The sequence below is a fragment of the Haemorhous mexicanus genome, chromosome 1, assembly GCF_027477595.1.
Source record: "Haemorhous mexicanus isolate bHaeMex1 chromosome 1, bHaeMex1.pri, whole genome shotgun sequence".
Classification (NCBI taxonomy): Eukaryota; Metazoa; Chordata; class Aves; order Passeriformes; family Fringillidae; genus Haemorhous; species Haemorhous mexicanus.
Window position 1 is genome coordinate 135,839,879 of NC_082341.1, and position 15,869 is coordinate 135,855,747.

The 15,869-nt window shown below is 34.0% G+C and overlaps 1 protein-coding gene across 2 annotated transcripts in view; it reads left to right on the forward strand.

The window, feature by feature from the left end:
• MTDH (metadherin) overlaps positions 1-15,173 on the forward strand; it is a 34,017-nt gene extending 18,844 nt beyond the window's left edge. Inside the window, exons 8-13 of one of the 2 annotated variants that reach the window (XM_059864245.1) lie at positions 1,372-1,470; positions 3,529-3,653; positions 4,206-4,325; positions 6,671-6,790; positions 10,578-10,734; positions 12,328-15,173. In XM_059864245.1, the coding sequence (XP_059720228.1) occupies positions 1,372-1,470; positions 3,529-3,653; positions 4,206-4,325; positions 6,671-6,790; positions 10,578-10,734; positions 12,328-12,398 (692 nt within the window). In that variant the 3' untranslated portion in view covers positions 12,399-15,173. The remainder of the gene's footprint in view (positions 1-1,371; positions 1,471-3,528; positions 3,654-4,205; positions 4,326-6,670; positions 6,791-10,577; positions 10,735-12,327) is intronic. The other variant, XM_059864254.1, reaches the window with a different exon arrangement.
• The last annotated feature ends 696 nt before the right edge of the window (positions 15,174-15,869 follow it).

The following is a 15,869-nucleotide window of genomic DNA, read 5'->3' on the forward strand; positions in this document are numbered from 1 at the left end:
CCCCAGTCCTGTGAGGGAGTTTATTTGATGATTGAGTTTTTTTCTCATCAAGGAACTAAATCACTACTTTGAAAATATGTTCCATGGGCAGGATTTGAAGTCTTGAGTCTTTCTCTGTATAACAAATGGAAATTATGAAGCTCTGGGGTTTTCTCTTTTGAAGGGTTGTGTGTTATAGGGTACAAACCTGTCTTAATAATAAATCTTGTGTGTTAAACAGCTAACATAAGTCCTACAATGATTTATTATGCAATAAAGGGATCATATGTCAGGTTTTTTGCTCTTGCTTGCTTACACTGTGGGCTTGGCATAGCAGTTTCCTTTTCGGAAGTAGCTAGCCAGGTGCTTATGCACTTAGGCTACATTTGCTCATATTGCAGTGTGCAGGCTTTTAACTGTTGAACTTAGGCTCAGTGTCCAGCATCTTAATTGTACAGAGAGTTTTATTTAAAAAAAATCCCAAGCAGCCACCTGAAACCAAGTTCAGTCTCTAAGCTAAAACTTGACAGTTTATTAAGTAAAGTAGGATGGCACACTGAGCTAAGAATCAATACTGCAATACCGTTTCAACTTCAAGAGAATCAGTTTTCTTTGATGCACCTTAGCCAACAATGTTGTGATGCAAAGTACCACAAAAGAAATGAGAACATGAGAACATTTGTGTCATATGAGGTATCTTTTGCAGAGGTGTATGTAAAATAGAGACCCACGTTCTATTCAAACTGAATTTCAGAAGTTTCATCATACAGTAAAATATTAATTTATTTAATTCTTACAAATAGTTTGTTTGTTTTACTTTATGAAATTGTTTTGTTTGTTGTTTATTTTTCTGAAAATAGTTATGCTAGATGTGTAACACCTTCTGTTATCATGACTGGTATTGGTCTTACTGTTGTTTGTCCTGCTGCTTTTATGTTCTTGAAACCTTTGCTTTAAATGAGAAGTGGATTCTTAGTAATGTATAATTTGTTTGATCTGCAATATCAAATTGCAGGGTGAGGGTTCTTTCTAGTGATCTTTTCTTTTAAGCTTCTCCTTGTAAGAGATCTTATTGACACAGGGTAATAATTTTATTACCCATAAAATTTCTTTGTGTTTTTCAGTTTGAGGAGACTGCTTTTACCCACTCTTCTTATCTCTCTGAGTTCTTCTCATGGCTTTATTTTGTCTTCCTTCTTCAGCTTCCTTGTTTTCTGAGTATACCTTATGCACAAGATGCTGCTAATTCTCCTATCTTCTGTAGTCCTTAAAATCTTACATTTTTCTTTGAGCCTTTTGTCTTCCTTTCCTACTTTGATTGGACTTCCTTCCCCAAGAAAACTTCAGGAAACTTGCTAACTTACAAGTACAATTTTATTTATTCCCTTTCAGGTTCCAACAGTGAATCAGTTTCTCAGGCTGGTACTTCTGATTTTCAGTGGGATTTAAGTCATGCTCAACCCCCTGTTGATGACGAATGGTCTGGGTTAAGTATGTTCCTCTAAAATGTTCATTAAAAAAATGTTAATTACTGTTAAAGTGTAGTTATTTATATGAGCTACTCGTATTTGACAGTGGTGGGGTATCTGAGGAAAAACCTGAAATACTTGACTTCTGTAAGCTAATAGACATTTTGAAGGAATTAAAAATAAGTATTTTAATAAATTCTGATAGAAAATGGTTAATTTTTAGGAAAAATATTTGGATATTCAAACTCAGAAGCGAGAGAGCTCAGGCATTTTAAGGTAGAAGAATCTTTGTAATGAAACTGTCTTGCAAGTGATGAGAAAAATCTACTGCAAGTCTGCAAAATATGTATTTAGTAGATAGAATTTGAGTCAGTTTGTTTTTACATGTTTGTACCTTACTGGAAAGTTAATGCAAGATCAGACTCTTGTGTTTAATCTAATTTGCTTTCTCATTTAGCAAGCATTAAAAGTTCTTACATACATAAGAAGCATATACAAGATAGAAATAACTGAAATTACTTGGGAGTTGTAGTAAAGTTGGTGTTTACTCCCCACTTTCTCCTCCCTGTTTATGAAAAAGCGTAGTGCATCTCATTAGGCGTTGACCTGAAGAATTGTTCCAGAAGTTGACAGAAGCTGCCTTGCATGTTACTGTCTCTCTAAGAACAACTTAGTGCAGTTAAATAACTGGACAAGTGGAATAGATTCATGCAGTCCTTGGCTCCACCACTGTTGGCATGATTGCTCTGTTATCAGATAATTTTAAAACTTACCTTTTGTGCTTTATCTAGTTTAAGAATAAGGAAAGCACATTTCAGTTAATCATTTGAAAGTAATCAGTTTTACATTTTATCAAAAGCATAGTTGATTCACATGTCTGAGCATAGAATATTTATGGCTGAAACTTATGTTAACTGAATTTTTTCATAGTTGTAAACTAAGAGTACACTAACAGAAGTGGGCAAATGCAAGTTTAGGCCAAAGTGATACACAGATACACCCTGCTGCTTTATCAGGTTCAGAATAAGAAAACTAACTGTATTTACAAGTACTACTAGTTTTTATTATTACTAAGAATGGAATTTTTTTTCTTAAGCAACTACTGAGTGGCCTGTAGGCAAACTAAAAAGTGTTGAGAATTTTTTTTTAAATCAGTTAACTTTAGTATCTGAAGTAGGTGTCATTAAGATAATATTTTTATTAGGAAAGTTTCTAACTATTCTAAATGTTCTAACTAATCTTAAGATCTCTTAATGTATTTTGGCTTCATAATGTTTGCCAATAAATTTAATTGGATCTATTACTGCTTTTTATTTTGACTTTATTTTCAGTTGTTTAAGTTCAATGCCACCATAATTGGCAGACCAAATTTGCCAGTTCTTCAATTTGGTGTAGACTAGAGGGGGAAGAAATATTTGTGATGTTAATATGAATGTGAAATGAAAACGCAATCTTTTACAATGTGTTCTGTTTTAAAATCGGTTTGCTGCAACTTTCTACTAAACAGGCAGTCTAAGGCTTAGTTCTTCCCTTCTGATATTTTTAGTTTTCATGCAACTGACCCTTTAAACCTATCATTCTATCATAAATTAATAATAACAATATAGTGTATGGACTCAGGAGTCTTAGGGAAAAAAGATTATTAAAAATGGCAAAGTTACGACTTTACTGTTTCAGATGTATCACTTGTAAAGGAATCTTACTAAGGCAAGATTGGTCAGTGTTACAGTTCATCCTAATTTTTTCACCAGCTAGAAAGAAAATGCAGAGAAGAGCTTAAGACAGATAACTCTTAAATTTGTTCCTCTTCATATAGTTTAGAAAAAGACTTGAAGCAACTGCATCTAGCTAGCTGCTGCTGTGATTAGGCTCTGTAAAATCACTGTCATACTCATTACTTCAAAGAGTCCTCCACTTATCAATAAAGTCTGTACCATTTTTTCAGAAATACAGGAAATTACTATTTATATCTTGATACCAAGAAGTGGATATATGTGTAGTGGTTTTTTAATTTTTAAACTGGAAATGGGCACCTGTAGAGTAAGGCAATATTCCTGAAAAAACCTTTTAATCTTTGTAGATGGGCTTTCTTCAGCTGATCCAAGCTCTGATTGGAATGCACCAGCAGAAGAGTGGGGAAACTGGGTAGATGAGGAAAAAGTTGCTTCTGTTCCTCAGCGTGAAGAGAGATCTGATACTCAAAAGGTAAAAGGTGATATTTTCTCCTTAGCTCCAGGACTTTGGCCTTACCACTGCCATTTCTTAAAGTAATTAAAAGGGTAATGCTAGAGGTAATCTCACATCACAGTTACACTGATAAGAGTAGCACGACTGTGTTTGCTCTGTACACAGAGAAGGAAAACACTGAATGTTATTGAGAAGAGAAAAATCAGTTAGTTAGCTCCATCTTAAACCTTTCTGTCTTGCCATAATTGTAAGGACTACATTATCAGTATAGAGTGGGAGGGTTTAGATCTGTTTTTTAAATATTTCTTAACAATATTTAATTCTCAGTATGAAAAACAGCTTTTCCATTCCACTAGTGCCTGGTGGTCTGCTGCCATTTCCATTCCCAACTCCTCTGCCTGTTTTACCAGATAGCATGTAAAGAATGTGGTCTTTCTAGAATGAACTGAATTGTGTTCATTTCCACTTGTATATGTATATTCCTTATAGCTATTGATTTATGTTTAGTCTATACAAGGTATGTTTTCATTGTCATTTTAAATGCTAAATACCTTCTGTTCCCATGTGAAGATTTCAGATAATGAAAGAGAAAAAGCAGAGCCAATTCTTCAGAGTTCTACAAGTGGCAAATCCAAGAAAAAGAAGAAGAAAAAGAAGAAGCAGGGTGAAGAAGCTAACTCTGCTGCACAGGTAAAATATTAATGGTTTAAAAGGCAATTGAAAGGAATTTACAAATTCCCTTACCTTTGACTATCAGCATCTTGAACAAAAATTATTTTTGGGAAATTGATTTCTTTATTGGATTGGACTGTCTACAGTTGTTTCTCAAGAGCTAAAGTAATTCTTATTTTACTAGTATTTCCTTAATTTGTTGTATTCACCAGTTGAATGTGGGATAATTTGTAGTTTTGCTGGATTTATGAAAAACACGAAGTACATGGAAAGTATTTACCCTGAATTACTTATTTTATGTTAAATCTGGATTCTGTTCTGTAAGTATGCTTCCAGGTAGAATTTTCCTCTGCATGGGGAGCCTTTTCCTCATGTCCTTAGAAAGACACCTGCTTTGGTAAATATAGCTAGTTAGGAGAATAAAAGAAATTGAAGTTTTCTTTTAAGCTGTCTTCAAGTACAATTGTGTGGGAATATAATGGTTTTCTGAAGTACTGTTTTAATTTGATTTATGTGAAATGGTCAGTGCCAATGCTTCAAGCTCAGTTGGTGGAGCTACTCTGTGAATCAGATTTCAGTGAGGGAAAGAATATTCGGAGTTTTCTGTGTTACTTAAATAGCTTTTGAAGAATAGCATTGAAACAGATTTGTAAAAATAGGAAAAGAAGATTGCACTTCACATGGCAATTGAATCATGTTTGAATAGATGAAACAAGTACTTTCCTAGAGGGAGAAAGCTTTTAATAGCTAATGATCAGAATGCATCCTGCTTGTGTTTATTGTGACAGCCATTCATAGTTTACATTCTTTACAGTTACAGGATGACCAATGTTCAGTGGAATTTGACCAGATTAGACTGAATTAGAGAGGGAAAGCAAAAACTTGAGTCATATTTGCTTTGGATTAGCTTTTATGGTTATCACTTATTCAGTTTATTAAAAGTTGTAAAACATTAAATTCCTGTTACAGGAAATTTTATTTTCAAGCTGTCTATGTGGAGGTGGAGCTTGTGTTGATTTCCCTTGCTTCTTTTGAAGGAAATTCAGTCTGGGAGCACTAGGGCTGCGGCTTTTTTTTTAACTGAAATTTGTTCTGTACTCTGACTCTAAGTACAAGTCAAGATTAATAAATTGTGTTTGTGAGTGTCCTACATGAATCTTAAGGTCAGTGAGGGCATTCTGAATTTTTTCCTATTGCTTGTGAGCTGTCTTTTAAATTATATATATCAAGTGGAGTCCTACTTTCTATATTGACAAAGTCAGATTTGTTATTCTATACCTTGTTCTCCAACCGTTTCAATTTTGTTACTTTTTCAGTCCATCATCTATGAAGTTTTCAGTTTACAGAGAAAAACTTATATGTATTAAATTTCTAAGTAGAATTGGGAGTTTTGTTTGATAGAAGCAGACTGAACTGTTCACAGAAGCTACCCTTTTTATAACAGTTTAGTAATTTAACTTGCCAGTCCTACTTCAAACTCATTTAAAATTTATGTACTTATCTTCTAAAAATGGTACACGTTCATTTAAACATCTTCATCTTTCTCATTGATTATACTTTAATGTTCACAGTCATTTCTTGACTTCAGTGTTTGTTAAGGCAGTAGAAGCCAGCTGAAGAGCTTGGAGTAAGCTGTGTTCCTTCCTGTCAGGAATCAGATTTAGGCTGTGACTGCATTTTCATAAGGAGATAAGTGAAGGAACAGTGTTTCCAGTTTAAACTCAGAGACCTCTTCACAACCAGAGGATTCTTGTAGTGCCACTAACAAATGTAACTACTCTAATTCCACATTTAAAATGAAAACTTTCCACTTTAGATTGTCTAAGGAGTAAAGATGGAGACTCTTGGATACTTCGGATATATTTTCCATTTCCCTACTGAGGATTACTTTACAAGCATTATGGTAAACTAAACTGCGTTGCTAAAATATGAAAGTGTGATAAGGATAGAAAACTATACAGCTTGCATTTAAAACTTGTAACACAGCACAGACAAGAGCAGTCAAGTGTCATTGTGATACTTTTGCAAGGTGTGTAGAGTAAATTCATTTTAATTTCACTTTCTTATTTAACAGGAGTGCAAAGTGCAGTTCATTCTGGGATTGGGATTTTTGTTAGTATGCATGCTATCCTGCTTTCTGAGCTTTTTGGATTCTATGGGTATTTCTTTATTATGTTGTTCTATACATTTGAGTGTTAGCATAGGCTAGTATGAGCCCACTACTTCAATTATTCTTTTTCATAGATTTTTCTGAATTATAGAAGCTGATTATGGTGACAAAACTCATTCACAGGGGAGAAGAGTCAGAACTTGACTGCAAAAACAGACTCTTCTTTTTTCCCCTCCTACTCCCCTTTTTGTAGGATGCTGAAGAACTGGATAGAGAAGCTGGAGAGCAATTTCAGGCGGATACCTCAAAAGTTCAAGCACAGCAGGAAAGAGCTTTTTCTTTGAAGACCATAAGTACTAGTGAACCAGCTAAGGTAGGGATGAAAAATTTGATTTATGTTACGATTTGATTTGGAAGTGCTCAGGTCATTTGACAGATTAATTTGTGTAGATAAGTAGGAATACTGTTTCAGGCTGTATGTTTATGAATATAAAGGCAATTGAACAGTTGAATTTTAGGTAGAGGTCAGTTATAAGTTTTTAAAAGTTTGTCTACTCTGTAAAGCAGTATCTTCCAAATCACTAGTCACTTTCTTTAGTGGCAAGTTACTTTCTTGTTTGAATATTCAAGCAATGGTTAAAATCTTGGAAATGTAGAAGCCTAAGAAATAATAGGTCTGAGCACAAGACTAGTGGCATATTCTGTTGCAACTGTTATGTTGCAACAGAATGAAGTGTTACTAATTTAGAATATTATGACTTAAATTCAGTCTAAAATTGATTTTTGATAGCTGTACTGAGTTTAATGGCTGAATAAGAAAAGGTTTTATTTGAACCAATTCACAATCTGCTTCAGCTCACAGTTGAAACATATTCTAGACAATAAAAATTCTCTTTCATCTTTCTCCAAACAGCAGCTTTCTTAGGTACTGCTACCCAACAAAGCAAGTCATTTTAGGAAGGTGTAAAATATTCAATATTTCTAGTGGCTTTGATTTTTATTTCCATAAAGAGTGAACAACACTAGTGACATGGCAGTTTGGTACCAGAGGGTATATATCAGAATAGTGAGATTGAATTTTTAGTTGCTAAGCATTAGTTTCATAAAAATAATGAGGTCTTAAGAGTCAAATGAAAACATAAGAATGAAATCTTTTACAAGGGACTGCAAGTCACCAAATAAAAAGTACAGAAATACTTTTTTGGTTGAAAATGTCTTGAAAAGCACATTCAGATATATTTAAGGCTTATCAAAGTAGAGCTTTACTACAGTTATGCACTCCAGCTGACTAGTTTAGATGAGTTCAACCTTTAATCAAGGTTGGCAACTCTCCTGACTAGTGTGTTGTTTAGTTTTTTGGTGTTTTTTTTGAAGCTGTATTTGAAAAGACATCTGCCTGTGTATGCAAACTCCTGGAAGTGTGAGTTTTTCTTTTATTTTAGAGGCTTTAGTTGAAAATGCATAGACAGAAAACTTGGATTGTAACATCAAGGTGGCAGGCCTTTGACTTCTAGAAAAAGGCATAATAGTGCATCCTGGAAGACTGCAGATTCTGCTGTTCAGAAATCTAGATTATACTGAAAAATATCTGCAGTTAATTTTTTTTTCCTCACAGGCTGTCAGCATTGCCAAAATACAAGCCTAGTTTCAGCAGATTTTGCTCAGTGCTTTACTGTTTATAATCACACCCAACTTCCTAGGTGATTTGATGGCATCAACATCTCATGTAGACCTACACTACACGCTTTTTGAGGGGCTTGAGGGATTCTGTTACTCTTGAATCTTAAATTCAGTCTGTTCATGTATGTGTCTGTGCATAGTTGTATAAGTGGTAACTGTGGAACAAGGCATGTTCTGTATTAAACTTAGTGTGGGGGCAAAGGACAAACAAAATTATTACTACTATTCTCTGAAACTAGAGTTGATAAAGGACAACTTGGGAATTGTTGTCTCTGACAGTGCAGATGGTCTGTCAGTCTTTATCAAGTCTTCTTGACATCAGATTTGGCTTCATTGTAATTTCACACATGCAAAGATGCCTTCCAATATTGTTTGACTTGGCTGTTGTAAAAAGTTTTAGAAACTGTCTGAGTGATGTGTGGAATGGATTACTTAAATTTCCAAGGTAGGTAGTTTAGTCTTAAGCAAATGCTCCAAAACATGAGAATGAAATATAGGGAAAAACAAACTGAGTACAAACAAGATGTTATTCAGTATATCCTCATAAACATCACAAACAGCTGAATGTTGAACCTTGTGTTTCACATCACAGTATCTGGTGATGGTATATCCTTCATGCTATACATTGTGCTGCATTGAAACCTTCTGCTTTTTATCATCAGGCACAAGTTTTAAATAAAGAGAGATACTTGGAAAAAGAAGTAACAGTTTGACAAGTCACTACTTCATTATTGAATCATAGAATTATGCACATAACTATTTATTTTATCTAATAGGCTTTATTTGTTGTTTCAGGCCTCCTTTCTGAATTAGCAGAGAGTATATCTAGCAAAGAGTAGTATCCATTTTTTAATGTCTTCATCACTACCCACTTTATTCAATATTTTTATATTTATTCATTAATATAAAAATATTCGAAATTTGGACAGAACTATTTGGAAAAATTTCCAGATAGTGCTGTATGTATTTGTATGATTGCATTTGCAGTAATACTGCACACTGTAAACTCAAGCTGCAACATGTTGCTTAGTCAACCTGAGGCAGCTGAGCTATTAAAATCTTAATTGAGTTGATTTACCTGCTGGTCAAGTGTGACTGTCCTAACAAAACTGTGATGCCAAACCTGAATTGCACTAGAAGCTTCATGTCCTCCTCTTGTTTTAGAAATCACAGTTTAAGTTTATTTATTTATGTAACTGATGATTGGTAACTATTAGACAACATTAGAATTGGCTAAGCTTGGAATTCCTGTAGGGTGGGAGTTCATTTTATCAGCATGGTTGATGTACAAAAAAATTTGAGATTACTAATTTTTCACTAGATTGAGAGAAATGCTGCGACTATAGATATTAAAAAAACTTGTTTCAGTTGATGTGTTAAGAGCACAGCAAACTATTAATGAAAGGTCAGAGAACTGCTATCCTTTAAATTCATGTGTTGGATTTTTTTCAATTAAAGCTGTTTAATTTCTTGCGTAGTATGATATAATTAAAAAATAAATTTGTATTTTTTTGCTCTCTTGAATGTTCTGACTGAATTTTTGAGATGCTTTCATTATAGTGATGGAAGCAGTAAAAACTGGCAGCTGTGACATAGGATCTATACATCTGCATCCAGGGGTGTAGATTTCACTATTTGGTTTTCATAGTTCCAGTTCTCGGCTGTTATGACGCAATTACAGCTATTATTTCTTAATAACACTCTAAAAGTTTGGGGTTTATTGCTTGGTGAGATGCTATGTTCTAATACATTCTTTTTTGAAGCCTTCTGTCATTTGGTGACTTGGTGTGGGATCTTATGCTTTTCATGTTCTGACTTTCCTATTGGTATGTCAAAATGTTGGGGTTTTTTTCTGTTTTGCTGTATTTTAATTACAATAAGTGCTACACACTAGGGTAGAGTTACATTTTGTCTCTGTAGTGGGAACCTTCAAAATCAACTAGATAATTGAAAAGTACTACAAATACCTTTTACTTGGCAGTTATTTCTGCAGTAAGTTCCGCTGAAATACTTGCTGACTGCTTTTGCCAATATTTGTTATTCTGTAAGCATACTGAATGTTTTGAGTAGTTTATAAGAACGACTGGAGATATGTTTTGTTTTGGGTTTGAGTTATCTATTTTGTCTTGCCACCAAATTCATATCTCTCACTGTTTCACATCTCTGTTGAATATTCTAGAGTTCTTTTAGGGTCTTGGTGATTTATAGATTGGTCTCCCTTTCTTTGCATGTCCTGTATTTTAAGAATTAGTGTCGTTTATCTTTGCTTGTGTGCAATTAAAAATGTTGGCACTAGATGGCAGTCATAGTATTACAGCCTCAATTTAAAATTTTTAAGAATTTTAATATTGGCTTAATTTTTCAATGCCATCTTCTCAGCAGCTGCTAAGTATACTGCCGAAATAACACCATTTAAAGAGTGTTTGCTTTTGTATTACTTAAAAAACTTCTGGAAACTCTTACTTTTGTTTCTCAAATAGTCTGAGGAGGCTCCTTCGCTTGCTGTTTCTACTGAGCCATCTGTAATTGTATCAGAGAGCAATTCTGACAAGATCGCTTCCCAAGTGCCACAGATGCTGCAAGAGACAGATGTTTCTAGTCCCAATATTAAGCAAAACAGTGTGCCTCCTCCACAGAGTAAGTATCTCTCAGTGCAGTTTATTTGTCTGAAGTTAGGATGTACTTTTTTTTTCCCCATAGAGTGTAGTCAGAATGCTTTGCCCTGGGGTTGGAGTTTAAAGTGCCATATCAGATCATTTTGTCTTATTTATACATCTTGTCATATTTTTTACTTCCTTAAAGTGAACAGCACCTTGATATTTTGTTTTCATTGTGATGAAAAATTGGCTTCATATGCTTGGATGACTGAAAATGTCTGGTGGGTTTGTCCAGTCCTTAACAGACATTTGGATGTACTCATCACCATTGGGACTGGAGATCCATGCTGTGACTGTGGAGTTCTGCCAACATTGTTTCAAAGGGCTATTTGCAAGTCTTCAGTGGAGGACAGATGGTTACTAACATTGCAGTTTACAGAATATTTAGCTACCAGAAATTTGGGAAAAAATACAAATAATTCAATTTTCAGCCTACTGAGGTCTTTTGATTTCTCAGTTTAGCTCATTAGCATCTTTTCCCATATGCTTCCATGTAATCATAGCAGGAAACAGTTGCTTATTTGGGAGTAGAAATGTAGAGGTTTTTTGTCGTCTAACAGCACATTGATCTGGCTAAATTGCTGCAGGTATATTGTTTTTTGAAAATATGCTGTGTCCAGAAATGTCAAATGTACTCTCTGTTGTACTTGACAAAAGTATTCGCACTCAAAAGCATTTGAAGTACTCACAAAATAAAACAGAAAATTTAGAAGGGAAGTGAGGATATGAAAGGTATTGCTTGAAAAAAAAAAAAGGTGTTTAGACTCAGATTCTTTGATAAAATAATAAATACTGACAATCTGTAATAAGTTGTTGGCTAAATGTTGAAGTACTAAATTAGTTTTTAATGACTTCAGAAGAAACATGATGACTTTATAATTATAAACTCTCATTCAGCTGCATTAATTGGCTGCTTGGCTTTGAACATGTGAAACAATGGAATATTTCAAGTCAATGTATCAACTTTGAACTTTTTGTTCTGGTTCTAAAATATGAAATCTTTTGTGATTTGGTTCATGCCTTAGCAATTGAAAGAACATCTCTTAGGTTCAGTACATACAATACTTAATATTTTTTACCACTTTTGGCAGTCAGCATGTTTTAAGGCAGTCTGTTTTATTAAGAACGTAGTGCTTCTTTATTGGATTATGGACTCCATGTAACCATATCTTTACATAGTTCAATACTTTTAAAAACTACTCGTATGTAGTGGTTAAGAGCAGTGTAATCTGGTAAAAGTGGGCATTTAATGTCAATTGTGACCATGTATGTTATTTCTAGGCCAGAAAATAACAATGACTCTAGTATAAATAATATATTTGCAAAATGAATGACCTTTGATGTTTATCACTCTTAAGTATTTGTGGGGTAAAAAAGTAGGATGAAATTGGCAAGCATTGTGTTAGACGTGTTTCAAATGAAATTATTTTCATTTGAAGCAGGCGAATAATGCTTCTAGTTGTTTGATCTGAATCACTTTGTAATAATACAGTCTGTATTATCCAGGATTTTAAAAGCCAATTCTATGTAAATGTTCTCAGTCCTAACACTATAATTATGTATTGTTTTTTAGCAAAGTCTGAAGAAAGCTGGGAATCTCCCAAACAGGTTAAAAAGAAGAAAAAAGCAAGAAGGGAAACGTGAACTTCCTAAGATGGACATGTGTTGCTGAATATTGTCATGAAGATTATGCTGTTTATGCAATAATTTGTGAACATGTACAGAATTTTATATAAATTTCAAACAATTTTTAAAAACAGAACTGCTGTGAACACAAACATCTTTAAAAAGGAATCAAATGAAAGTAACTTTATGATATAGCAAACAGAACATGCTACATTTGAAAGACATTCTGAAGAGTCTGTTTTTTCCAACTTTTGGAGAGAGATCTTAATTTAAAGAAACTGGTTTTACAACACAGTGCCCTGTTTACAACAGATTATACTCTCATCTACAGCTGCGGATAAAAGATTAATTTCAAGGAAGGGTTTTCTGTAAAAATAATCGTCTGTACAATAATGGGTGTTTCTTGCCTCTCTTACGAGTGATGCATTAGAAGCACAGAATGTCAACCATTTGAATTTGTTTCATGCCTAATCAAAGTGCTTTGATTCAATACATAATCTGCCATATCTTTACAGTAAGTTGGTTAGCAAGTCTGCTAGCTATCGCAGGAGTCTCAAGTGCAAATCATTAACCATTTGTACAGTCAGACCTTCATGGTTTATTATATGAAGTTAACACAATGAAACTGCTTTGGTTAAAAGTTTGAGAATGTGATTTGAAACTTGAGTATGGTTCATGAAGTTATTTTTTATAATGTCTATTACCTTACTTGAATTATTGAAGATAACAGTATATTTTTAAGAATGCAGTAATGTGCATAAAATTGGTTATCTTTTTCATTCCCTACAGTTCTTGGTTGATTCAGGATCCCATCTAAAAACTATTCTCTCAACTTCTAAACTCATGAAATGAACTGAAATCAAACTTTTCTTTCTCCTAACACTTGTTGACTCACCATACCCAATTCTGTTGTCTATATTACTAAAACTCTGAAGAAATCAAAGTGAATTTTTCACTCACAAATTGTTTGGATTTCAAAGATCTGTTGGAGAACTGGAGTAGCTTCAGACAGCTTTAATTGACATTGTCAAAAACAGTTATCAGGAACACATTTTTTTACTGCCTTAACCTGTAGTATGTAGAATGTGTCTAGACTTCTGGACAGGAGTTAGTGTTTTTATATTAAAAAAAAAAAATTATGCAAGTGAAGCAGTTGTAAAATAAAGACCCATTTCCCCGCTTGAAACTGTTAATTAAAATGGCATTGAAGATGTGTTGTCATTTTCAGGCACTGAAAATGAGGTGGTCTTAAACTGGAGATGTGTTTGTGTCTGTAAGGTACATGCTCAGCCATGTACACTGTAAATAGCCTTCACAAAATTTGGTTTGCTAAGGATGGCATTTAACATCACCTGGTAAGTTCAGGTAAAGAGTCAGGATTCTTTTCAAATGATTGACTTCTGGTTTTGTGGCGCAAATAGAAATGTTAACAGCTGTAACACGTGGTACTGCTCAACGATACTGTGCTCTTACTGTACTCAACTGCATTTTGACAGTATTGCAAGGCAAGAACAGATAATGCAGCAAGCTGGGTTTAATTGTACTGAAAATGCACCTGCTAATGGAGAGCTTTCTTAATAAATGGATACTAACTTGCACAGGTATTAACTCCTGTATGTCCGGAACATGACACTCTAAATTGATAAAATAAATTGAGCATATTGATGGTATTGATTTATTTACTGGGAGGGAATAATGTTTAGGAGTGATATTTGTCATGATTCATGTGAAATAAATTTAGAACTGAAGTACAGCTTTTCAAGGAGTATCTTAAGGTAAACATGAAAAATAGGAAATTATGAAATCATGCAGAGTCCTTTGCATGTAAAAAATATTATAATTTTACTTGACTTCATAGTAAAGGTTAAAAAATACCCTTTGAATTCAGGTTTTTAATGTATGTCTGAAATCTGTTTCCAAACTGTATGTTATTCTGTGAGCCTCTTTTATAGAAAATTAAAAGATTTTATGTAATGAAAGAGACTGCCCCCAAGGACTTTCACTGCATAAATTCTTTTTTTCTCTTGAAAATGAAATCAGTGATATTTCTGGGTTAGTCAAATAGCTTGTCATTCTGGAAAAAGAAACAAACTAGCTAAAACATAGGAACCCTGCTAACTAACTGCTACTGCTAAGCAGGGTCATATAAATACATAGCCTTCCTTTCAAAATGTTGTTACCTATTTAGCAGCACCTCTTACTGTTTTCTTAATATGCAGTTTCAATGTCTTAGAAAGCAAAACTTGCTTTATTTGACATTCATTGAAGAGGTAGTAACTCTATATCATATTGTCTATAAATAGAAACTTGGTTATCTGTATACTGTCATGTTTCTATGATTCAAGCAGTGGTTAGTCTTAATGATACACTGAATCCAGACTTTGGTACTTGGATAGAGCAAAAAAACCCACCATTTTAAAGAAGCTTAATTTCTTTTTCTTTTTTCTTTGGGTTTTTTTTTCTGTTGTTGAATGCATGGAATGGTTTCATAAATCCAATATGTTGTTTTTTTCTAAATACTCTGGAATTATTTGTATGTGTAATTTAAACTTGTGATGATGTGTAATTGGATAGCCATGGCATATTTTTATTTCCTTTGTGGGGAGGGGAAGGTGTACAGAATTAATATGTGCTTGTTACAAAGGTAACTGTGCATTGGTTTGGAGGGGGGTGAAAACTGTATTTCTGATGCCCTTTTAGAAGTCTAAGGAAAAAAGTGCAAGTGAAGAGCACTACTTTAATATTTACTAAGAAAGAATGTACATATTAAAAGCATTTCAAAATTTATAGAAACATTGCTAGTACTGTTGTGTTGTAACTGAATTGTATCTCATTTGAAACTGCCCCAATAATAGTTCCTAGCCTTGGGATTATCCTGTGAAAAGGCTTTTGAAAAGTGCAGAATTCAGAGTAGGTGGTTTAAGCAGACTTTCATCTGTTAGTTGTTGTGCCTTTAACTCAGCGAGGTTGCCAGTCAAGTTTTCAGTTGTTAAAAATTGCAGGTCCCTCACAGACACTTTTACCAGTGAGTCTCTTCCTGGTGACCACTGAGTAAAAATGAACAGTTCTGGTTTTTCAGGCCAGTACTAAAAGATTTATTTGTTGTTCTGCTGTAACTGGAAGGAGATAAAGCCTGAAAATTTTAAATGCTTCTTAAAACACTCTGCTAAAAATATTTTACTGTTAAAATTCTGAGTGAATTACTTCATTTAAGAGCAAGGAGCATCAGCCAAATGAATTTGGGGGAGAAGGAGCAGGAAGGGCTGTGTGACTGATAGTTCTTAACTTGAAAGTAATGTGGCAACACAATGGATTTTGCTCACTGCAGGACTAACAGAACTGCTGTTAGTTGGGATGGATGTTGGGAGCAAGGTGGAGTGATTTCTGTTTCTTCATGGGTGGGGGGTGGGAATTAGTGTTGATTGTGTTCTGAATCATGTTATTAATGATTCATGGGTTGTTCCTGTTGAAATTTAGTTGCATTACAAA